General features: G+C 42.3%; 1 protein-coding gene across 1 annotated transcript in view; it reads right to left on the minus strand.

The window, feature by feature from the left end:
- The window catches only part of ABCB11 (ATP binding cassette subfamily B member 11), a 55,929-nt gene that overhangs the window by 28,748 nt on the left and 2,244 nt on the right, over window positions 1–24,937 (minus strand). Inside the window, exons 3-12 of the mRNA XM_043525625.1 lie at window positions 24,479–24,653; window positions 21,195–21,308; window positions 20,169–20,279; window positions 16,909–17,034; window positions 13,954–14,157; window positions 8,685–8,855; window positions 6,062–6,263; window positions 5,235–5,310; window positions 3,376–3,508; window positions 665–826 (exon numbers count right to left, since the gene is read on the minus strand). Of these exons, the coding sequence (XP_043381560.1) occupies window positions 665–826; window positions 3,376–3,508; window positions 5,235–5,310; window positions 6,062–6,263; window positions 8,685–8,855; window positions 13,954–14,157; window positions 16,909–17,034; window positions 20,169–20,279; window positions 21,195–21,308; window positions 24,479–24,653 (1,474 nt within the window). The remainder of the gene's footprint in view (window positions 1–664; window positions 827–3,375; window positions 3,509–5,234; window positions 5,311–6,061; window positions 6,264–8,684; window positions 8,856–13,953; window positions 14,158–16,908; window positions 17,035–20,168; window positions 20,280–21,194; window positions 21,309–24,478; window positions 24,654–24,937) is intronic.

The raw sequence follows: 24,937 nt of genomic DNA on the forward strand, positions 1-24,937 counted from the left end.
GCAGGATTTTCATATACTTCAGAAAGAGCATGAATCATGCCCTAATTAATTAGGTAAAGCTCATCTGAGCAGGAGATAGAGCTTTCTTGGGGGTCGGTCCAAGGCTGTGGAACAAACTCCTGCAGGAACCATAACAAACCTCACCATCTCCTATTCCCAGTGTAAGACACACTTCTCTGACTACGCCACCTCTTATGCGAGCACAGAGCAGAATATACTGATACAAAACACCCCAAGATACCAACACATTATGTTACACTGCACACACACTTTTTTCCCCTTAGGGAGAGGCTGACAGAAAGAAGGCACCACATTTGACAGATCTTAGTCACATTGCGTAATGTGCTTCTGCAAAGTTGATTAGATACAATGGTGATGGGAGTGGCATACGAAGCTATGTACAATAGACTAGAGCAGGAACAGGTTCTTCCTCATCAGATCACCCTGCTCATGTAGGTAAGAAGGATTATCCCCACTTGCCTGACTCAGAAGATAAGGCAGAGACGTTAAAAGACTGGCCCAAGATGACAATGCCAGCACTGAGATTAGCATTTAGTAGTTCCTGTCTCCATTTGTTCATCCACTCTTGCCTGCTATAAGCTCTAAAGGTGTAAGAGTAATAACCAACCCTACTGATGAATTTTAAAATATTAGCATGACTTACCGCAAGAATCTGACTGAATAATAGAGCATAGAGTGGATTGACTGCCCCATTCATAGCTGCGCCAACGGATCCAAACAACATATAAGGCCACTCAGGAGCATTGTATTTCAAAATCCTGGTGACTGGTGCAGGCTCCACTTCCTCTTCTTCCTCCTCAAATGTCTGCTAACAAAATATATTTGATTTATGAAGCATAAACATTCCCTCAATGACACCGATCAGAGATTCATCTCCCCACATTAGGGTTCCTTTAGTAAGCTCCACTTCACAGCTTATGTGATCCTGCTCAGACCTGTGCACTGCACATCTGCAGATAATTTCCAGGCACTATAGCTTCAGCATGCTACTTCACCATGGTCAGATTTTTTTTTAAATTGTGTTTTTATTAGAGTGGCATCATAGTCGTGTTGCTTCTGAGCAGGCTGACAATCAACACCCCCACACCATACACAGAGTGTACTTCCCGGGCAATATTTGAGTGGCTGGTGCTGGAATGAAGTGTAGCCCCCACACCCACCCATCACTAAGCCTCCACTCCCAGCCCCAGCCTGCACAGTCCCCATAACCTGTGGAAACCCTGACTCTATGGAGAGTCTTCTGTTTGGGCCTAGAAGGGGAAGGGACAGTGACAGAGAGGCAGCTCACCTCCTACTACTGTGTGGAAGTTAGTAAGAGCCACACACAGGGGCTCCCATTGTTCTTGGGAGCATAATTATACTCTGTATTCAGATCACCAGACAACTGTCTCTCTCTCAGCTACAACTTGTATTATGAGCAAATATGACCGAGCCAGGAAGGCCTAGGCAATGGTGGTCCTAGGTTTTCCTAGTTCTGAAAGCAGAGCCAAGAGGAAAACCTGTGTGCTCCCAGGTGAGCCATCCACTCATAGATCTGGATTGAAACTTCCACATGGTTTCATAGGATTCAGTGCTCAAGAGAGGCCTAGGCTTTTTAGAGAAATATCATGATGGAAAGGTTGAAAAGCAAGCTGAAATTCTTTTGGGAAGTATTAAAATGAACACAGACACAGACACTTCATTTCTATGGTATACATTTTCTTTCAAACTGGTATTTAAAAGGCTTTATAGGAATCTCTCTCTGCCACTCACTGGTAGTAAAATCCTTACTCAATAGTAGAATGTTAGCATGCCTCTTAATTATATAATTGCCACACTTAGGGCTTCAGTGGCCATAAGAAAAAGTGCAGGGAGGGAGCCACTTTCTTTCCATTATCCTTGCACAGGAAACAGCCCTAATAAGACTGCCTTGTGCTCCCTGGTGGGGCCTGCTGTCACAGGTGTGCCTCAGAACACATTCCCTCCAACATGTCAGGAGACAATGGGACATGGATCCCTGGGGTAACTTCCCTGACTCCAGTGGAGTTACACCCGGGGTCAAGAAGATCTTTACGCTTGCTGCTTCCCTATGCTGGCATTATGCTTCCAGCCACCGCCATTCAGGCAGTTCACCTTCTCCTCCCTCCAGAACACTAGGGCTGCAAGAGCCATTACAGAGCCCTCAAATTATTTCCTCTCAAGGTGACTTATTGTATTGTTCAAGGCAAATTCTTAAGTAGTATTTCAAAACACTGTGGTTGTAGGCATTGAGTAGACACTGTGTGGGGGATGAATAGGCATTCATTACAATTAGAACAAAAAGGAGGCCTCAGAGTTATACACTAATTTCACCTCACATTATGTGAATTGTCTGCATGCCAGGTGCAAGAATGCTCATAATTACTCCTAGTAAGTGCAGAAGATTCATCATCAAATGATTCCCTACCTTATTCTTTGATTTAGGAGAGAATGGCTATTACAACACGTACTGTGCTGAGCCCTGCTCATTTATTTCAGCTCAGTTTACTGGAAATGGACCCTTTTGCACATCTTTTCACCAGAAATACAAGGGAGGAGGGGTAGACGAATGTTCTGTTTTTTCCTTTTTCCTGTGGGGTTGGTGAAAGCCAAAGGTGCGAGAGCCCTGATGACTGGAGTCCTCTGTTTACCCCGGCACGGTGCTGGCAGCAACAGTGCCACTTCCCACACTGCCCTCGACAGAGCTGATGAAGTGCTTGGAATTGAGGCTGGCAGCTTCAGGGCGGTTTGTAAATCACCACTGTGCATATTCCTGAATAGTTAGTTCTGAACTGGCCATTTAAAGGCATCCTGCCCTGATCCTCCATGCAGCTGAACCACACCAGGAGACTGATCCAAAGCCCAGTGATGTCACCAAGACTTTCCCATTTACTTCAGTGGTCTCAGAATGAAGCCCCAGTTACACTATCTAAGGACTACCATGTGTCCACAGAGGATATTGGGTACTTGCTCCATAATGAACAAACAGTGCAATTTCTACCTCTGAGCAACTGTTATACTCCACAAAATGAGCATTTCCCCTCATGTAACCTGTACCTGCTTTTATATGTTCACTTCAACCTCACCTACACCCAAGATCGCCAGACTTACTCTGTGTTAGGCTCTGCATGTGGCTATATACGTATTAGGTGCCATCCAATGCAGCACTTACCTCAGAGAGAGTAGAGGCCTGGAGTAATATCTTTGTTTAAATATAAAAAAGGATACATGCAAGATGCTATATCTACCAACAACCACCTATAACAGAAATACTTATCTGTATATTATTATCAGGGCCAAAAGATGTAAAAACATGCTTTATATATCAGCAATCTAATAATGAATGATGATGATGACCTTTTGTGTAGATGTGCCTTCTTCATATTGATACTTTCGATACACAGCGTCTGACTGGTCTGCAGTGATTGATAATGGATGGCTTGGTACTACATTAGAGAGCTGAGACCTGGAACGCTGTCGAACTGAAGCTCTGTGAAACAGAAAGGTGAGAAGGTCTGTTCCTCATGGGCTGAATGACACAATATGTGTTTTGAAGACTGGATCAGTTTTTATCCTGGCTTATATCAGAACCTGAAATCACAGCTTGTTGAAGCAAAGCTGACGACTCCTGCAAACTCTATGGCTGCAAAGGCCTAAAATTGCCTTTCATGCTGCCATCTTCCTCAGTCTCCTAAACTATGGGAAGGAGGAATTCCACAACAGACATAGATACTTCTATTCAGGTTCATATACTGCACCTTGTTCTCTTAGATCTAAAACTCCAGCTTGTATTTGTGGGGAAATTAGGGAAATAGTGTTGGGTGTTTCCTGTTAAACTTGCAATACGTTTGCCAAGGCCACAGAAAAGTGGAGGTATTCTGCGCCCGCAAGGTACTCTAGTCAGTTTCACCACAGGGCCCTCAGTCACTACATAGTAGCTGTACTCCACAGGCACAGTACTGGAGCATGAGCACTCAACAGCATACTGTAATTTTCCACCTATCCGTGACAGTAGGGTGCCCCAGTCTACAACTGCTAGTTTGGCAGTGTCGTCTGAATCATCCCTGTCTAAAGTAAACAAAATTTGTTGTATAGAAAGAGGATTTCACAGAGACAGAAGTGAGTTGTGAAATCCAAGCAGACCCTGCTGTCATTTTCATAAATGTTTCAATAGCAATGCAGAAGAGAGGAGTATCAGTTTCTTTGTAATCTATTTCTAAATTATCAGCTGAGTACCCGCAACTCCCATTAAGGTGAATGGCATCCGGGGCTGGCTGCTCCACTCAGGATCTGGCCCATTGATTATAATCTTTAATGCTTGATCCTGGGTAGAACTGGTAACAAAAATGCCCTTGTGTGTTAACACTAAGATGCATCTTCTCAGACAGAATGTCAAGATTCCTCAAATGTATCAATACATTCCACAGCAAGTAATTTTTTTCACATTATTGGACTGATTTAACTAGAGTACACATATGAATATATGCATGGACATCGTACATAAATATGAAAACATTATGCCAGAATCCTGACTGCCTTCAGTGTGGGATGAAGAGGTACTGGATACCATCTTCCACTACCTGTGCAACACAGGGCAGGGTTTGGTCTTATATCTTCAACACAGGGCCATCTTCATCAGTCAGTATAGTATAAGATGAATGAGAAGGCTTGTATAGTCAACATAAATGGCTACACAAATTAAAGCCCCTGATCCTGCACTTGCATAAACCAAGGTCTGCTGTATGAGTGCACGAGAGTAAGCTTTTAACGTGAATAGATGCCAGTGCTACTCCCCAGCCTCTTGTACTGTTGTAAAGCAGGAGTAAAACTTGTCTTGCCTGATGGTCATTTTGTGCCTTAGCAGGGAGCCCTGAGAACTATAAGACAATCCACCTATGGCCACCCCCAGTTTTCACCCAAATCCTACACCCTTTGAGCAGGAGGCCATAAGATTAGAGTGCACATAGAGTGGAGAGAGACTAAATGTAGGAGTCATTTCATTGACTTCATGGGCTTGGATGTCTTAGTATGCAGTCTATACATTTCCACACCTGCCATGCCTCTATGTGCTTTAGTGAATGTGTTTGCAGCATTCTCTCACCCTGTTCTGCACCATCCAAGGCAGTGCAGCCTCAGCATCATGTGATTTAGGAAGTCACCAAAGAATACAAACGTCTGGAAATGTATCAAGAGGTGTCAGTGTTTTAAAGGCTTACCTGAAGCTTCCTTGATAGCTCCCACGGCTAAAAGACTGGACTTTCTTAAGGTTTGGCCTAGCAAGCAAGTTATTTTCTGCAATTGTAAAATATAATGTTAGAAGCTCCTTAGTTTGTATTAAAATTGAGCTAAACCAACTGTTTATTTGCAAAACAAAAAAATGTCTCCAATTCATAGCTGGAATATTTTGTAGATTACATTAACAAAAGGAATGCAATTCATCTTTGCCACTATGCCTTAGAATACTATACATTTTATATTAATTTATATTTGACATAGTAAAGTTAGGTAAATTTAATATGAACCCCATGACAATCGTATTTTGAAACTGTGGGTGTGGCTAGTAAGGGTGTTTCAACATTTTGGTACTACAAGTTGTTAAGTGGCAGGAAATGCTTTCATCCTCAAAGATGATCACAGTCTATTGTTTCATAGCAGTACAACAGGTCATTATATTAGCTTTTTACTTCTGCCTCAGATCACTAGTAAAACAAATAGGGTGGTCTTGGCATACTCCATAATTTGTCTGTTTTTCTAATACAACATGGCCAAACTGTCAATAGCAAAGGAGATATAAAATGCCAGCGTATTGCGGGTCAAAAATGGTATATGCTGACAGATCTGTATGAGGAAGGTTGCTCAGCACAAATGTGCAAAAAACACATTCTGACCAGCGCTATCGGTATATCACTTTTATGGACGCTAAAATTCGGCCTTGAGAAAAACCAAAGGAGAACAATCAACTAACACTGATAAAGGAATCTATAGATGCTCTGTGTTCTGTGGGATTTAACTTAACTTCATAAAAACAAAATAAAACACTTGCTTTCCACTGCTGTTTCAGTAAGTGCCTTGTCTCCTTGGCTCTGCAAGGTCACCAGTGTGAAATAAACCCCTTTCCTTTCCAGTAGCTCCTCATGTGTTCCTCTCTCGACCGCCCTTCCATGCTCAAACCCAATGATGACATCAGCGGCTTTGACTGTGGACAGACGATGAGCTATGGAGATTGCAGTGCGCCCAAGGCGAGCCTGAGAGAGAGAGAGAGGACGAACAATGTTATTATTAGGACAGCAACCTGATATCCCGAGAGATGCTGAGCTGAGCACCTGGAGCATGATCCATAAGTAAAAAACTGACTTAAATAGGCTTTGGATCAAGCCCCTGCTGAGCACCAATCTCTCCCACTGACCTCAGCATGTCTCAGGACGTGGCCCTTGGACTGTAAGTGCTTCTGAACGTATTATAGAGCACCACATACATTTGCAGTGCTATATAAATAATTATTACCAAAGATACGACATCTAAGGGTAATGGATGCTCATTTGAATTGTAATTAAAAGGTTCAAGGCTTTTAATGTAAAATTAAGCTGGAGCTGAGGTGCATATGGAAACTGATAAGAACTCTCTGATTTCAAGAATGATCATGCAATCAATGAAAAGGGATCACTTATCAAGGTAACTCATGCTCTGTGAATTTATTGCCTCCTCAGAACCACTCTGTAGGAACCATGTGCCTAGCATACAGTCAATCTATCTGGGTGTGTAAAGGGTTCACATCACCATAATATCTGTGCACCACAAAACTTTTTTAAGCAGTTAGGGGTCACACTCAGCTCCCTAGACCCTTATATTCCACTGATCAAAGATGTAAATAACATGCCTCTTCAAACTGTCCCTCAGTTCCTCTCTACCTCCAGAAGCTTTGGAACGTGAGCGCTGAAGTGGGATGATTTAACTGGGACTTGGTCCTGCTTTGAGCAGGGGGTTGGACTAGATGACCTTCTGGGGTCCCTTCCAACCCTGATATTCTATGATTCTATGATTCTATGATTCTAAGTAGAGAAGAAGAAGAAGGAGGGTCCATGCGGCACTGGAGAACCAGTATAATCAGAGAGCAAGAGTTACCTTGGTGAGCAACGCCTTCACCTTCTTAGACATCAGAGATTAAAGGCAGCCAAAATTGGACAAGGGAATGGATCAAAATATTTGTTTTGGATGAGTTGCTTAAACAGTCTGCTTGGAAACATAATTATGTCCCCTGTGGAGACTTTCTGGACTCTAGCAGCATTGTATTTGCTCTCTGGAAGAAGTGTCATCTTGACCTAGGTGCCCTGGATGTTTGGGTGCACTACCCAATCTCCCTGCTGGGGCAAAAGATCTTGGCTTAGGGGAAGAATGCAAGGTTGTTCCCTGGAAAGAGCCCGCAGAGCTGAAAAGCAAGTTTGCCAGGCTCCTGTCCAAGCAACAGAATTCACCCTGGCCTTGCACTTAATTCCTAGGGTATTAAACAAAATGAAGAAAAAGGCACAGAGGAAGCCTTCACTCTAGTGTGAAAGAAGCATCTGATAGCATCATGGGTCCTTGCCTGTCATGGACCAAAGTCTCACACAACTGTTTGCTACAAGTTAAAACAAGTCCAAGTCCAGGTAACCTCACTCGGCAGAAATCAGATATGCAATGAGGGCCTGAGTGACTGATCACACTGATCCACCCCTTTCTGACTCAGATCAGAGGCAGTAGTATGTTTGGCACTTGACAGATGCTCTGCAGACATGGTTACCTTGCTCTGAATGCACCATTCCCACAGATACATTGTTCCCTGACCTAACAAAGGGAACAGATAACATTTGTTCAGATAATCCATTGCAACCATGTTGTTTGTGAGAAGAAATGCCATCTGATCTGTGAAAAAAAATCCCTAAGTTTATGTGAAGTTTCCTGAGGCCTCTATAGGCCATGAACCATTAAGGATATTCAGTGACCCCTTCAGCACAGCAGACCTTGGACATGAGGCAGCCAAGTTTGAAAATTTTGGCCTCTGTTTACAAAAAGAGATCACAGTTTGTTCATGGCAAAAGGTTTTTTATATTCATAATGAAAAACAAAATTACTTAAAATCTGAGTTATTTCACTTTGCTACAAATGCTAAGTTAGACCCATTTTGCCAAAATTTTTATCTCATTGCATGAATTTTTCACTCATAAATGGACCCCCCAAGATCAAGCTGATTTCTGAGGAAAAAATAGGAGCATTTCTGAGCAAAAGGTGTTTTTGAAATATAAGCTCAAAATATGAATGTTCACATTTTGATTCCAAAATAGTCATCCATTGAAATCCATAGAAAAGCTACATTGTGGACTTTCATATTGATAGACTGTGCACAATGACTATCAGCTCTCATTTATATAAAATCTTTCTTATTGTGTATAATTTCAAATGCCCATTTTGGAACTTTAATGTAAAGGATTAATAGAACTTTTATCGACAGCTCTACAGATTTTTTTTAATGTTTCAGCTAGATTGAAAATGTTAACAGCAATTCTCTGTCACTGCTGAGATTCTTTAAAAAAGGTCAAACAATAGTTTATAACAGTACAAAAGTATCTTCCACACAATGCTTTGAAAATGTATTTCTGTCCCTTACAGATTACAGATATAACATAGCAAACCTTATGAAGTGCTTCTTGGACAATAGCTTCACTTTCATTGTCCAATGCTGACGTGGCCATATCTAGTAGCAGGATTTTAGGGTTTCGGATAAGGGCTCGAGCAATAGCTATCCTTTGTTTCTGACCTCCACTCATCTGGCCTCCACCCTCTCCAACAAGGGTGTCAAATTGCTGGGTGGAAGGGAAAAATTGAATAATTAACAAAGAATTCTATTCTGTTCTCATTGATGTCAATAGTAAAAATCTCTCATAGATTTCTATGGGAGCAGGCCCAAAATGAATAACAACCTTTGGAAGACAAGTACAGTGTGGCAGGGTTCTAGATCCTTCATAGAGCTGTAGAGCAGACTCCTCCATATTTAACAAATCTTTTCTTCCCAAACTGGGCTTCTCATGTGTACCAGTCCTAAACCAAACTTATATACTCAGATAAAACTTAAGGTTCATTTTGACCCAGTATAATTCAATCAGCAAGAACTGCACCATGGATGAAAATCACCCATCTCTCCCTCCCCAGTGGGCAGCTCACCAGCTAACATTCCAGCAGTTTGGGCTTGTCTGTAGATGGAAGGGACCCATGTGGCCTTAGATGACTCATGATGATCACTGTAGTGTAGCAATGTCAGGCACACGGGCGCTCTTTAGTCCAGGTCAGGATTTAGGTGACTGCACAGCTTGTGTGGAGTTAGTTTGGGAGCTAGAGAGCCAGATATGGCCTTGTCTATGTCCTATAGCCCCAGCATAGAATCTCCATTGTGACAAAGTTCCTGCTTTACCTTGGTGGGTCTTGCGCTTATTGGCGGATTTGCTCGCCTTGGAGCTTCACGGCAGCCCTCAGCTTGGCCGTTTTTCTGAATTCACAGTTCAGGTCGACTCCTCCTGTGTCTGACCAGGAGTTGGAAGGATTTGGGGGGAACCCAGGCCTGCCCTCTACTCCGGGTTCCAGCCCAGGGCCCTGTGGAATGCAGCTGTCTAGAGTGCCTCCTGAAACAGCTGTGCGACAGCTACAACTCCCTGGGCTACTTCCCCATGGCCTCCTCCCAACACCTTCTTTATCCTCACCATAGGACTTTCCTCCTGGTGTCTGAAATGCTTGTACACCTCAGTCCTCCAACCGTCCGCGTTCTCACTCTCAGCTCCTAGTGCCTCTTGCGCCCAGCGCCTCACACACACACCACAAACTGAAGTGAGCTCCTTTTTAAAACGCAGGTGCCCTGATTAGCCTGCCTTAATTGATTCTAGCAGCTTCTTGATTGGCTGCAGGTGTTCTAAGCAGCCTGTCTTAATTATCTCCAGAAGGTTCCTGATTGTTCTGGAACCTTCCCTGTTACCTTACCCAGGGAAAAGGGACCTACTTAGCCTGGGGCTAATATATCTGCCTTCTATTACTCTCCTATAGCCATCTGGCCCAACCCTGTCACACCATATATTCACTTACAACCAAATTCTGCCTTTTCTCTACTGCCAAGGACACTGCAAGCTATGTGTGTATTACACAGTCTTTCTAACGTGGCCTATCTACTTCACCTGGGAACCTAGGAAAGCAGCTTGGGATGATAAAATGTATGCTTCTGAGCAAATTAGTTGTATTTTAACCCTGGCCAAAAGGAATCTATTTTAACCCTGTCCAGGAATCAGTTTAGGCCAGTCAGATACTTAAATAATATCCTTAGGGACTAACGTGCCAATTAATATGAACTGGGGGCACAGAGGTTACTGGGCCTGATGAACCAACAGCTCTAGGAGGTTGGGATCAGGGGCAGAGGAACCTCCATATGACAGATAGTATTAAGATAGGAGGGTGGGGAGCTGGAAGGTTCTTCATAGACTATTCAGAAACACATTTAGGTGAGTGGGAGGACTGGATCCTAACTAGCTTTTTGCCTGGGCAGAACCAGACCTGGGAAGCGTGAAAATCTGCCTTTCCTCTCTTTGATGTATTGATTATTACCACGTAGTTCTAGATTTCCCCTGGTACTGAATGTTCTGTGTATGTTTCTTGGGGAGTGTATTCATCTTTGCTCCCAAACGTGGCCAAATACATGTAGTACACCTTATTTAGTCACTTCAAAGGAATGTCTGTAACTCTATTATTCTCATTCATTCTATGCTTTCTCCCCATCCATTTGAATACCCAACAGGCTGCCCATAGAATCACATAACTGTAGGGCTGGAAGGGTTCTCAAAAGGTCATCTACTCTATACCCTTTTTCCCCCGATGAGGCAAGACCAACTATAATTAGACCATCCCTTACAGGTGTTTGCCTCATCTGTTCTTAAAAACCTCCAGTTATAGGAATTTCACAACCTCCCTTGGAAGCCTATTCAAGAGCTTAACTATCTTTATAGTTAGAAAGTTTTATTACTATCTAACCTAAATCTCCCTTGCTGCAGATTAAGCCCATCACTTCTTGTACTACCTTCAGTGGACATGGAGAACAATTGATCAGTGTCCTCTTCATAACAGCCCTTAACATATTTGCAGACTTGCTATCAGGTCCCGCCTCAGTCTTAGAATCATAGAATCATAGAATCATAGAATATCAGGGTTGGAAGGGACCCCAGAAGGTCATCTAGTCCAACCCCCTGCTCAAAGCAGGACCAAGTCCCAGTTAAATCATCCCAGCCAGGGCTTTGTCAAGCCTGACCTTAAAAACCTGTAAGGAAGGAGATTCTACCACCTCCCTAGGTAACGCATTCCAGTGTTTCACCACCCTCTTAGTGAAAAAGTTTTTCCTAATATCCAATCTAAACCTCCCCCATTGCAACTTGAGACCATTACTCCTCGTTCTGTCATCTGCTACCATTGAGAACAGTCTAGAGCCATCCTCTTTGGAACCCCCTTTCAGGTAGTTGAAAGCAGCTATCAAATCCCCCCTCATTCTTCTCTTCTGCAGACTAAACAATCCCAGCTCCCTCAGCCTCTCCTCATAAGTCATGTGCTCTAGACCCCTAATCATTTTTGTTGCCCTTCGCTGGACTCTTTCCAATTTATCCACATCCTTCTTGTAGTGTGGGGCCCAAAACTGGACACAGTACTCCAGATGAGGCCTCACCAGTGTCGAATAGAGGGGAACGATCACGTCCCTCGATCTGCTCGCTATGCCCCTACTTATACATCCCAAAATGCCATTGGCCTTCTTGGCAACAAGGGCACACTGCTGACTCATATCCAGCTTCTCGTCCACTGTCACCCCTAGGTCCTTTTCCGCAGAACTGCTGCCTAGCCATTCGGTCCCTAGTCTGTAGCGGTGCATTGGGTTCTTCCGTCCTAAGTGCAGGACCCTGCACTTATCCTTATTGAACCTCATCAGATTTCTTTTGGCCCAATCCTCCAATTTGTCTAGGTCCTTCTGTATCCTATCCCTCCCCTCCAGCGTATCTACCACTCCTCCCAGTTTAGTATCATCCGCAAATTTGCTGAGAGTGCAATCCACACCATCCTCCAGATCATTTATGAAGATATTGAACAAAACCGGCCCCAGGACCGACCCCTGGGGCACTCCACTTGACACCGGCTGCCAACTAGACATGGAGCCATTGATCACTACCCGTTGAGCCCGACAATCTAGCCAGCTTTCTACCCACCTTATAGTGCATTCATCCAGCCCATACTTCCTTAACTTGCTGACAAGAATGCTGTGGGAGACCGTGTCAAAAGCTTTGCTAAAGTCAAGAAACAATACATCCACTGCTTTCCCTTCATCCACAGAACCAGTAATCTCATCATAAAAGGCGATTAGATTAGTCAGGCATGACCTTCCCTTGGTGAATCCATGCTGACTGTTCCTGATCACTTTCCTCTCCTCTAAGTGCTTCAGGATTGATTCTTTGAGGACCTGCTCCATGATTTTTCCAGGGACTTCATTTTCTTAAGACTAAACATGCCCAGTGTTTTTAACCTTTCCTCAGAGGTCAGGTTTTCTAAAAAGTTTTTAATTTTCATTGCTTTCCTCTGGACTCTGTCCAATTTGGCCACATCTTTAATAAAACATGGTGCCCATAACTGGATCCAGTACTGCTGCTGAGGCCTCACCAGAACTGAGGAGAATGAGACAGTTGCCTCCCGTGTCATACATACAACACTCCTGTTAATACACCCCACAATGATATTAGTCTTTTTTGCAACTGCATCATATTGTTGATTCATATTCAATTTGTGATCCAGTCTAACCCCCAAATCCTTTCAGCACTACTATTGTCTAACCACTTATTCTCCATTTTGTGATTGTGCATTTGATTTTTAATTCTTAAATGTAGTTAGAATCATAGATGATTAGGGTTGGAAGAGACCTCAGGAGGTCATCTAGTCCAACCCCCTGCTCAAAGCAGGACCAACACCAACTAAATCATCTCAGCCAGGACTTTGTCAAGCCGGGCCTTAAAAACCTCTAAGGATGGAGATTTCACCACCTCCCTAGGTAACCCATTCCAGTGCCTCACCACCCTCCTAGTGAAATAGTGTTTCCTAATATCCAACCTAGACCTCTCCCACTGCAACTTGAGACCATTGCTCCTTTGCACTTGTCTATATTGAATTTCATCTAGTTGATTTCAGACCAATTCTCGTATTTGTTAAGGTTGTTTTGAATTCTAATCCTGTCCCGCAAAGTGCTTGCAACCCCTCCCAGCTTGGTGTCATCCACAAATTGTATAAGTATGCTCTCCACTCCATTATCTAAGTCATTCATTAAAATATTGAATAGCACCAGATGCAGGACTGACCCCTGCAGGACCTAACTAAATACCTTTCCCCAGTTTGACAAAGAACCATTCATAACTACTTTTTAGTATGATCTTTCAACCAGTTTTGCACCCACATTATAGTAATTTTATCCAAACTACATTTCCGTAGTTTGCTTATGAGAATGTCATGTGGGACTGTGTCAAAAGCCTTACTAAAAATCAAAATATATCATGTTCACTGCTTGCCCCCCATCCACTATGCCAATAACACTGTCAAAGAAGAAAATTAAGTTGGTTTGGCACGATTTGTTCTTGACAAATCCATCGTTCGCTATTCCTGATAATCCTATTATCCTATAGGCGGTTACAAATTGATTGTTTAATCATTTGTTCCAATCTCTTTCAGGTATCAAAGTTAAGCTGACTGGTCTATAATTCCCTGGGTCCTCTTTTTCCCCTTTTTGAAAGATAGGTAGTATGTTTGCCATTCTCCAGTCCTGATCATGGTTGCAGAGGGAAAGGAAGAGGAATTTTCTCACTATTCATCAAGTTCTGATGAAATACTTTAGCAGGCAAAATTTACCAGTGGCAGATCCATGATAAAGTTGTAGGCATTGGCTTCCTTGGCTGCTTTGATGATGTCTTCCATACTAGCATCATCTTGGCCATAGCGAATGTTCTCTGCAATTGTGGTAGCAAACAGGACTGGTTCTTGCTCAACAATACCAATCAGTGAGCGCAACCACTGAATATTAAGGGAGCGAATGTCATGGCCATCAAGGGTAACCTACAGAAGAACACCAGTTAAAAGTGAAAAAGCAGCCATAGGTGCCAACTTTTTCCGGCGCTGGTGAGTACTCGCCCCCAACCCCGCCCTGACTCCACCCCTGCCCCGCCCCCTCCCGCCCCTGCCCCCCCCATTCCAACCCCTTCCCCAAAGTCCCTGCCCCAACTCTGCCCCCTCCCTGCCCCACTGGATTCCTTCTCCAAACCCCCACCCTGCCCCCGCCTCTTCCCAGAGCGTGCTATGTTCCTGCTCCTCCCAGGGCCGGCTCCAGGCACCAGCGAACAAAGCAGGTGCCTGGGGCGGCAAATGTAAAGGGGCGGCAGGACGTCAGGCTCTGGCAATTCGACGGCCGCACCATCACTCCGCCTCTGTGTTTGGCGGGAAGGATTCTACCTCCCCGTTTGGTGGCAAGTGTTTTTTTTTTTTGCCGCTTGGGGAGGCAAAAACGCTGGAGCCGGCCCTGCCTCCTCCCCCTCCTTCCCAGTGCTTGCCGCCGTGATACAGCTGTTTCGCGGCGGCAAGCGCTGGGAGCTGGGGGGAGAAGCAGGGACACAGCACACTCCGGGGAGGAGGCGGAGGTGGAGAGGAGGTGAGCTGGGGCAGGGCAGGGAGCTGAGTTAATTTTTCCCGGTGAGTGCTCCAGCCACGGAGTTGGCGCCTATGAAAGCAGCTGATCTCACACTGCTGTAACTCTACAGCCTCTAATGGAGTTACTCCACAGTAATTCTGGTACCAGACAGATCAAAACCAGCCTTATTTGGACTTCAGACTATAGATTCAAAAACAAAACTATAAAAAGAAATAATGAGAATACTGGACTCAACTCGGCAAGAAGACGAGTGCTTCCCACCCCTCAGGGAAGTAAGCAATTACGTTTGCTATATTGTATCATATAAATCTTTAATCAAGATTGGATATTTTGCCAAAAATATGCTCAAACAGGAATTAATTCAGGGAAATCCTATGATCAGACTTTATGATCACAGTGGTCCCCTCTGGCTTTATAATCTGTGAATCTATGACAATCAAAAGATAAATCACTTCCCATGAAAAATTTCACATTTGACTTTTCCTCCTAATTCAGAATGAATTTTTTTCCCCAAACTGACATTTTAGTTCATTTGCCTCAGTTTCTTATACCTACATCTCAGGGGTTGGTTATGAGAACTAATCAGTGTTTGTAATAGAGCTGGTGGAAATATTTCAATTAATTTGTTTTTGGGATGAGAAATGGACTTTAGAAAATAGAAATTTTTGCAAATAAAAAGGATTTTTAAAAAATGTTCTGGGTGTTTTTTTTCTTTTTTACAAAACCGGAAAATGAAAATTTAGGTTATTTTTGTTTGTTTTTCAGTTCTACATTTTCCTCTCTGCCCCCTGTTCTCTTTCCTGGTTTTCTTTCTCTCCCTCCTTGTTTCACTGGCAAAACAGAAGAAGGAAAAAAAGGGGGGAAAGGGAAAGAAAGGGAGGGGAAAAGGAACAATGAAAACTAAAAAATTTTGAAAAGGAAAATGTTCAAAACCATGGCAAAATGTTCAAAACCAGTCATTTTTGATAAAAATGTTCACAAAGATAACGGAACAAACATAAATCCATTCTCTTTTGAAACCAAAGAAATGAAAATTACTTTGAAATTTTCCAGGATTTTTTCCCCGTTTTTCATCTTGCTCCAGTTTGTAAAGCACTTTCAGATCCTCAGATAAAAGGTGTGATATGAGTATAGCATATGCTGATTATTAGCATGACTAGGACATGAGGAAATTATGGAAAGATCACCATAATATGACTGATTTTTATATAAATGGGTTCCAAGTGAAAATTGGTTTATACTTCACTCATCCTTTGACTCTTTTAAGTTCCGTTACAGAGCACCATTTATGTGATTTATACCATGGAGCCAAATGTTAATGAAATAAGAATGTTTATATATTAAACATTTCTTTTGTTGGTAATAACACATAGCCAATCCAGTCAGCATATACTGTAACAGTATTATAGGTAAGGCTAAGATTTTTTCCATGGAATCCGTGACTTCCAGTGACTTCCGTGACTTCAGCCTGCAGTGGCTGGGAGCTGCAGGGCATCGGGGGGACCCTGGAGCTCCTGGCCACCACGGGCACCAGGGAACCTCGCAGCGCCGAGCCCCCACGGGTGGAGGGGGCCCCCAGAGCTCCCAGTGGCCCACCGCAGCTGCCTAGCCACTAAGGGCAGTGTGGGGACCCAGTAACTTGAGCTCCCCATTTTGCCATGGGTATTTTTAGTAAAAGTCACCAACAGGTAATCGGCTTCCATGAATTTTTCTTTATTGCCCGAGACCTGTCGGTGACTTTTACTAAAAATATCTGTGACAAAAACTTAGCCTTAATTATAGGATAATGATTAAGTGCTCAAGACTAAATTTCTCAGGATTTAAAACTGTTTGTCACTTCTGGATTCCCTAGCCTAAATATGACTTTTATATGCATAAGTGTAGTTCTCATTGAAGCTTAGCATTTAATTCTTATTTTGTAGGGAAACCACTTTTGTCCTCACTAAAAACTTCTTTTCTTTCCCATAAATATTGCTGATTGTATCATTCAGGAGACTCCAGAACAGAACTAAACAAAGCATCCTGCTCGTTTCCTCAGTCACTGTTCTTTGGAATGGATTTTTAAAAAAATCCAGAATCCTGCTTCCCAACTTTGAGTAACAATGATGATACTCTTTAAAGTGAATAAAGTTAGAGAAGCCCTGCTGGAGTAAGACACTCACCATGCCTTCAGTAGGGTCATAGAACCGCTGGATGAGCTGCACTGTGGTGCTTTTCCCAGCTCCACTGGGTCCAACAAAAGCAGTTGTCTCCCCTGATTTAATAACCATGCTAAGATTATCCAAAATCTGAAAGCACAAGAGAGACCATCCATTGTAACTACAACATTCCTGAAACCAAGCAGATGGACTGGAAATCATCATGTTTTGCTTTCAACTTAAATGAAGACGGGAAAAGAGAACCAAAGGATTTTTAAATAAACTGAAAAGCTTGATTTTACAGTTCGTTAACAGCATTATTTTCCATGAAGGATATGCAGACAAATTCTGATCTTTGTTGGTTATGTCTGACTCCCACTGAAATGAAGAGGAGTTGGATACACCCTAGAGGAGAATTTGCTGTATATGTGTTGTGCTTACCTGCTAAAATCTACATGTTATGTTTGCACCAAAGATATTGTATAGAATAATATGATACTTAATATGCTGCTCTGTCTAGAAGTGGCTGCATTTATTTGTTTGTCCAATAATACTCTTTTCAAGCAGACCTTGTCACAGCAGCAGTGAAGCAAGAGACATACAGTCAGTGTTCTTTTCCCTCTTCCTAGCACTTTACAGTATAATGCACGGCACTTCCCCAGAACAATGGAAGAATTAAATTATAAAATCTCTTCGCTCATTTTGTTTTACTACCTTCTATCCTATTTTTGCATAAATTTATAGAACTGTATAATTGATTAAGGAGCTCTGAAAAATAAAAGGAATCCAATAAAAAGTGGAAACATGGACAAATTGCTAAGGAGAAGTACAAAAGAACAGCACAAGCCTCTAGGGACAAAATCAGAAAGGCTAGGGCACAAAATGAGTTACACGTAGCAGGGGGCATAAGAGGTAATACGAAGAGATTCTTTAAATACATTAGGAGCAAGACAGCAGGAAGAAGGAAAGTGTAGGTCCTCTGCTTAGCAAGGAAGGAGATCTAATAACTGATGGTGTCAAGACGGTTGAGGTGTTTAAGGCCTATTTTGCTTCAGTTTTCACTAGAAAGCTTAATGATAAACAGATATTCAGCACAATTAATATTAACTATTAATTAATATTAACAACAAGGGGGAAGGATGCAAGACAGAAAAGGGAAAGAACAGGTTAAAGACTATTTAGATAAGTTACATATAGATCAGTCAGCAGGGCATGATGAAATTCAACTTCCGTACTTAAACAACTAAGTGAAGCAATCACGGAACCATTAGCAATTATCTTTGAGCACTCATGGACAATGGGTGAGTTCTGGAGAAAGGCACACATAAAGCGACCTTTCAAAAGGGGATAAAGAGGACCTGTGGAATTATTGACCAGCCAGCCTAACTTCAATATTGGGAAAGATAGTGGAACAAATGATTAAATAATCCATTTGTAAGCACCTAGAGGATAATAGGGTTATAAGGAAAAGCCAGCATGGATTTGTCAAGAACAAATCATGCCAAACCTACCTAATTTCCTTCTTTGACAGGGTTAATGGCCTAGTGGATGGGAGGAAGTGGTGGACATGATATATCTTGATTTTTAGTAAAGCTTTTGACACACATGACATTCTCATAAGCAAACTAGGGAAATGTGGTTAGATTTCCATTCCATAAGGTGGGTGCAAAACTGGCTGAAAGACCGTACTTGAAGAGTAGTTATCAATTGTTCACTGTCAAATTGGGGGAGGTATCTTGCAGGGTCCCAGAGGGGTCAGTCCTGGGTCTGGTACTATTCAATATTTTCATGAATGACTTGGATAATGAAGTGGAGACTATGCTTATAAAATCTGTGGATGACACCAAGCTGGGAGGGGTTGCAAGCTTATTGGGGGACAGGATTAGAATTCAAAACAACCTTGACGAATAGGAGAATTGGTCTAAAATCAGCAAGATGAAATTCAATATAGAGAAGCACAAAGTCTACATTTAGGAAACAAAAATCAAATGCACAAGTACAAGATGGAGAATAACTGTCTTAACAATGGTATTGCGGAAAGGATCTGGGGGTTCTATTTGTAAATCACAAATTGAATGTAAATCAATAATGTGATGCAGTTGCAAAAAAGGCTAATATCATTGTGGGGTGTATTAACAGGAATGTTGTATGTATGACACAGGAGGCAACTGTCTTGCTCTACTCAGTTCTGGTGAGGCCTCAGCATCTGTACTGTGTCCAGTTATGGGCACCATGTTTTATTAAAGATGTGGCCAAATTGGACAGAGTCCAGAGGAAAGCAATGAAAATTATAAACATTTTAGAAAACCTAACCTCTGAGGAAAGGTTAAAAACACTGGGCATGTTTAGCCTTGAGAAAAGAAGACTGAGGGGGACCTGCTAGTAAGCCTTTGCCAGAGGATGTTGTGATGGCAAAGACTATAACAAGGTTCAAAAAAGAATTAGAGAAATTCATGGAGGATAGGTCCATCAATGGCTATTAGCCAGGATAGGCAGGGATGGTGTCCCCAGCCTCTGTTTGCCAGAAGCTGGGAATGGGTGACAGGGGATGGATCACTTGATGATTACCTGTTCCGTTCATTCCCTTGGGGGCACTTGGCAATTGGCCACTGCGGAAGACAGGATCCTGGGCTAGATGGACCTTTGGTCTGACCCAGTATGGCCATTCTTATGTTCTTATGTCTGCACATATGTTAAGCGCTGTTATGAAGAGGACACTGATCAATTGTTCTCCATGTCCACTGATGGTAGGACAAGAAGTAATGGGCTTAATCTGCAGCAAGGGAGATTTAGGATAGCTGTTAGGAAAAACTTTCTAACTATAAGGATAGTTTAGCTCTGGAATAAGCTTCCAAGGGAGGTTGTGGAATCCCCATTATTGGCAGTTTTTAAGAACAGGATGAACAAACATCTGTCAGTGATGGTCTAAATTTCCTTGGTCCTACTTCTGCATAGGAGGATAGACTAGATGACCTTCTGAGGTCCCTTCCAGACTTACATTTCTATGAATCTATGATTTCAAGGGAAGCACTATGCAGATGAACCCAGATGAATTTTTGTGAGCTCACAGTCTACAAAAAAGAATTCTCATGAATGTACTGGAAAAGAAAACTACACAACTTCTAACACTGTTGATACCAAAATAATTAATTGCCTACTTTTAAACAAAGGGCTTGTGCTTTTGGAAAGTAAGTTATAACATAGGAGTTTATAGATTACTGACATAACAGTATATTCTATTTAGTTACCGTAAATTATTCAAAAGAGGAATGATGAATAATCACCTTTACTTCTGGCCTGGACGGGTAATGGAATGTTACATTGTGGAATTCAATTTCACCTCTTATTTTATCCAGCTTGTAGCCCTCTTCTGACATGCAATCAATGGTAGGTTTCTAGAGTAGAATTTGTCATGTTATTTATTTGGTGTTAAACAACCGAGACTGCTGCAGTAGATACAGTGTTCCTTCCAACACACAAAACAATGACATTTCAGTTTGAAGAGCTCTGGGCTGTACTCCAAAGCAGAACAGATTCTGCTACAGGAGCATAAGACTCTAAGCTAAAATGACAATGTGGTTGTCACTGGTGAGGAAAGTTGGGAAGAGAAATGATGTCTGCATGGGGCACACAGCCATCTCTCTCAGTCTGTTACGTCACTTGGGATAATCCATTAGAAAGGCTGGGTGTGTGTCACGGCAAAGCATAAGAAATATTGTGGCTTTGTCATTGTAAAAAATTCAAGGAAAAGTCACAGCACACAATGGTATAATTATGAGTAAGTTCACTTTCTATTAGAATCATGTTAAATAATATATAAAGACAGCATAACAACAATTAAAAACACAAACTTCTGTTCTCATCTAAACACACAGACAGGCTTTGGGAGACAGCACCTCCGCTGGTGCAAGTCTGCATAGCCCATTGACATCAATGACGCTATATCCATTTACATCAGCTGGAGATTTGGTGCTGGGTGTTTCCTGGAGCTTGGCTACAGTATGAATATTAAGACCTTCTTCTGTGCCTTTAGTCTTAATTTGTAACTGACCATTAGCTGCACTTACAAGACCTGAGCATGAAATATCAGTGTTTGGTAAAAACTTGAATATTCATAAACAAAACATTTAAAGATGTTGATTCAATGTCCTCTTTATAAACTGCAGCTACGTCTTTTTCTTGTGCAGCCAGCTGTTTCTTAATTACCCTCATTTCACTCATTTACACTGTTAATAAAAGCCTACCCTGCATGGGGCTTATTTAACTATTTTTCACAGCAGACTGACAGAGCTTAGGAATTCTGTACTTACTTTATCTATCGTCTCAAAGATGTTTGTTGCAGCCCCGCGGCCAGTAGCGAAGGCCTCCAAACAAGGAGAAGCCTGACCAAGACTTAAAGCACCTATTAAGACTCCAAAGAAAACCTGAGAAAACATGGGAAGACATTAACTGCTTTATGTTAATTTTTTCCTTAGAGCTTAGAAAACAATCTGGTACAGAACCTGGGTGGTAACTAGACAAGGCCTAAGTCTTCTGGACATGTTTGGGGCTAGCAAGCAGGATTCATGCTCCAATGTTTGAAAACATATAGGACAGCATGGTGATGTGCCCTCTGTATTTGGAGTTTTAAACGCATTGTGTTATTTGGTATTATGCTCAATCAGCAGCTTTAAAATACTCTTTGGTTGAAGTACTGTTGCTGTTAATGTGGGACCGATGGCTGTATATGTATCCGACCTGCAAATCTTGCTACAAACGCAGGTTCCTGCCACTGAGGGGATTTCCCCTCCCCCCTATGTAAAAGTGAACCACAGCAGTAGTGCCTATGCCATCAGAACCCATACTCCACCTGCCAGTGCTTGAACTGAGTGAGTGTGGGATGGGACAGCGTACAGGCCCTTTTGGTAGAATGCTGTATCACTTCATAGCTGCTGTATTTGTGGAAGCCTCAACTCCACTCCTACAGCATACCCACATTCCTCCTCTGGTTTTGCAAATGAATGCTGTTGCAGCAGCTCACCCCAGCCCTACCCAGTGAAAGTGTTCTTCCCCAATCCTAGCTAAGAACCCAAGGAAGGAATCACTTGCTGATCACCCCTTTCTGAAAATCCCAGGATCATGTCCTTTTGCGCTAAGTAAGGGTAGCATGAGAGGAGATCTGACATGGGATCTGAAGAAAGGCCGTGTTTCTGGTGCAGCCTCTCTTTCTGAAGGGATCACTAGAGAGCTCAGCCAGCAGGGGCGAACACCAGCGGGCTGAAGACACTGTACTCCAAGAGCCCAACAGGAAGGCAGGGAATCTGGGGAGGAGGCCAGAATTCTGAAAGCATTTGCCAGAACTTGTCTTCATTGGGAGCTTTGAATGCTCAGTCCCTCTGAAAATCAAACCACTTTTATTAAGGTGCATAAATCTACATTTATGTGCCTGACTGTAGGCACCGAAGTCTGAAAGTGTTGGTCATTGTAATCAGGGGCGAGGAACTCAAAGAATAGGATACTGGGGGACAGAGATCATAAGAACGGTCATAATGGGTCAGACCAAAGGCCCATCTAGCCCAGTATCCTGTCTTCTGACAGTGGCCAATGCCAGGTGCCCCAGAGGGAATGAACAGGTAATCATCAAGTGATCCATTCCCTGTTGCTCATTCCCGGCTTCTGGCAAACAGAAGCTAGGGACACCATTCCTGAACATCCTGGCTAATAGCCATTGATGGACCTATCCTCCATGAATTTCTCTAGTTCTTTTTTGAACCCTGTTATAGTCTTGGCCTTCACAACATCCTCTGACAAAGAGTTCCACAGGTTGACTGTGTGTTGTGTGAAGAAATACTTCCTTTCTTTTGTTTTAAACCTGCTGCCTACTAATTTCATTTGGTGACCCCTAGTTCTTGTGTTATGAGGAGGAGTAAATAAAACTTCCTTATTTACTTTCTCCGCACCGTGTCATGATTTTATAGACCTCTATCATATTCCCCCTTAGTCGTCTCTTTTCCAGGCTGAAAAGGCCCAATCTTATTAATCTCTCCTCATACGGAAGCCGTTCCACCCCCCTAATAATTTTTGTTGCCCTTTTCTGAACCTTTTCAAGTTCCAATATATCTTTTTTGAGATGGGGTGACCACATCTGCATGCAGTATTTAAGATGCGGGTGTACCGTGAATTTATATAGAGACAATATGATATTTTCTATCTTATTATCTATCCCTTTCTGAATGATCAGGGAAGGGGGAAGATGTCTTCATTACTTCGCTTCTTTTATTTCAAGGAACTGGGCTGTAATATATTCTATGTAACATTAACCTGGTAATTGCTACAGTACAAATTGCCCTCATTAGAATTAAACTTTTGTTTAGAACTTATTTTGATTTATGCCATCCCTTCTTGGCTATTATCACGGAGGTGGTAGCTTGATGTAGCAGATAATGAATGTCTGGCCTGTGCCCTTTGATTTTGGCCCATCTTTTTGCTCTGTTATGACTGATCAGCTTGGAAACAAATAAAAAATGCAAAGAGGATTATGTGTAACCATTTATATTAGTTTGGTCATGTCTGTGGAATTCTGCTAAGAAGCAGTTAAGGACTCACCTAGCCTTCTGAGAACAGCAAAGAGGCATGTGTAAGGAGAGGCTGGCAGGGTGTGGCAGGTAAACTCTATTGCCAGGGGAGAATAAAAAATACACAGGGGCAGATTCTCCTCTCATTTACACTGTTATAAATCAAGACTGAACTCATCCACTGAACTCATCCAAGCTACACTGCTGTAAAATCAGAGTTAAGCAAGAGGGAACCAGGCACAGTGGTTTTGGTTATAACAAGGGAAAGCATTTAATTAATGAATTAATTGGATGGGTGTTCAGCACAACCTCTCTGTGACCCAGAAAGGAATATGTGGAGACTGGATGTATATGTTTAGAGTGATAAGTAAGAAATTTGATGCAAAAGAAAGATGATTGGCAACTCAGAAAGCAGAGAAAAGAAAGGCAGCACTGGAGATATTCCCTTCCAAAGTTGGCCACAGTTTATCAGTTACAAGATAGTTCCCTGCTGGTTGCCATTTACCAGTTGGGAATGCGGAACTACAGTTATTGGGTGCAAGTCAAGGAAATCTCTGACGGGCTTTATTTGCTGACGGGCTGCACTGACCTATTAGTGCCAAGTGTAATTTCAGGTTATTCCATATGAGGGCCATCTGCCAGCAGTAGAGAATAATTAAAACATCTAAGGATTCAGGTTCCATAACATTTAAACCATTGGTATCTCGAACAGCCATTCTACTTCACCTAACAGCTTCCAGAGCTGCATAAAAGTTGGCACAATGTGCTTCCAGCCACTGCTGCAAGAACCAGAGTTTGAACTTTATAGACAGAAATAGCAGCTGAATCCTGGAGTAGTGGAGAAGAAGGTCCTTCAGGGAAAAATAGGGTGTTTTGCCATTTTATATTTGGTAACTAAATACGAGAGCAAAGAGCAGAGAAGAAAAGCATGGTCAGACAGTATTCACCACTCTGAAAGATAGGTGATAACTAATGTACATGTTCAGGGACAGTTCTGAAAAACTATCAGACATGAAAGGGGCAAGTATTATAACCAGTACCTGTAAGAGAGTTCCAGGTGAATACTCATTTTCTTCAAGGACAAGTTTTGAGCCATACCAAAATGCTAATGCATAACACAGGAAGATTATGAACCAGATGTAACCAGTGAAGAATCCCATTATCATCCCTTTTCTAATTCCCCAGCGCTGGGCAAACACTAGGTTTTTATCATATCTAAGGAAAGAATAAAAATGAAAGTGGATGAATTGCATTTACCAGAAAACTAGGATGAGCAAAGACCAATACAATCAGGCTGTTTCATGGAGGGATGTTCCTTCAGTAATACAGTGGATACCATAAAAAATTTAGCATTTACTCCTCTGCAGTAAGGGCCCCGTGCTGCTCTCACTGAAATTAACTGCAAAGCTGCTAATAATTCCAATGGGTGTAGTAGCAACCTCAGACAAAAAAAATTGTAGACTGTCCTATTATAAGTATAGGAAAATATCAGAGTTACT

Source organism: Chelonia mydas, chromosome 11 (assembly GCF_015237465.2).
Source record: "Chelonia mydas isolate rCheMyd1 chromosome 11, rCheMyd1.pri.v2, whole genome shotgun sequence".
NCBI classification, from domain to species: domain Eukaryota; kingdom Metazoa; phylum Chordata; order Testudines; family Cheloniidae; genus Chelonia; species Chelonia mydas.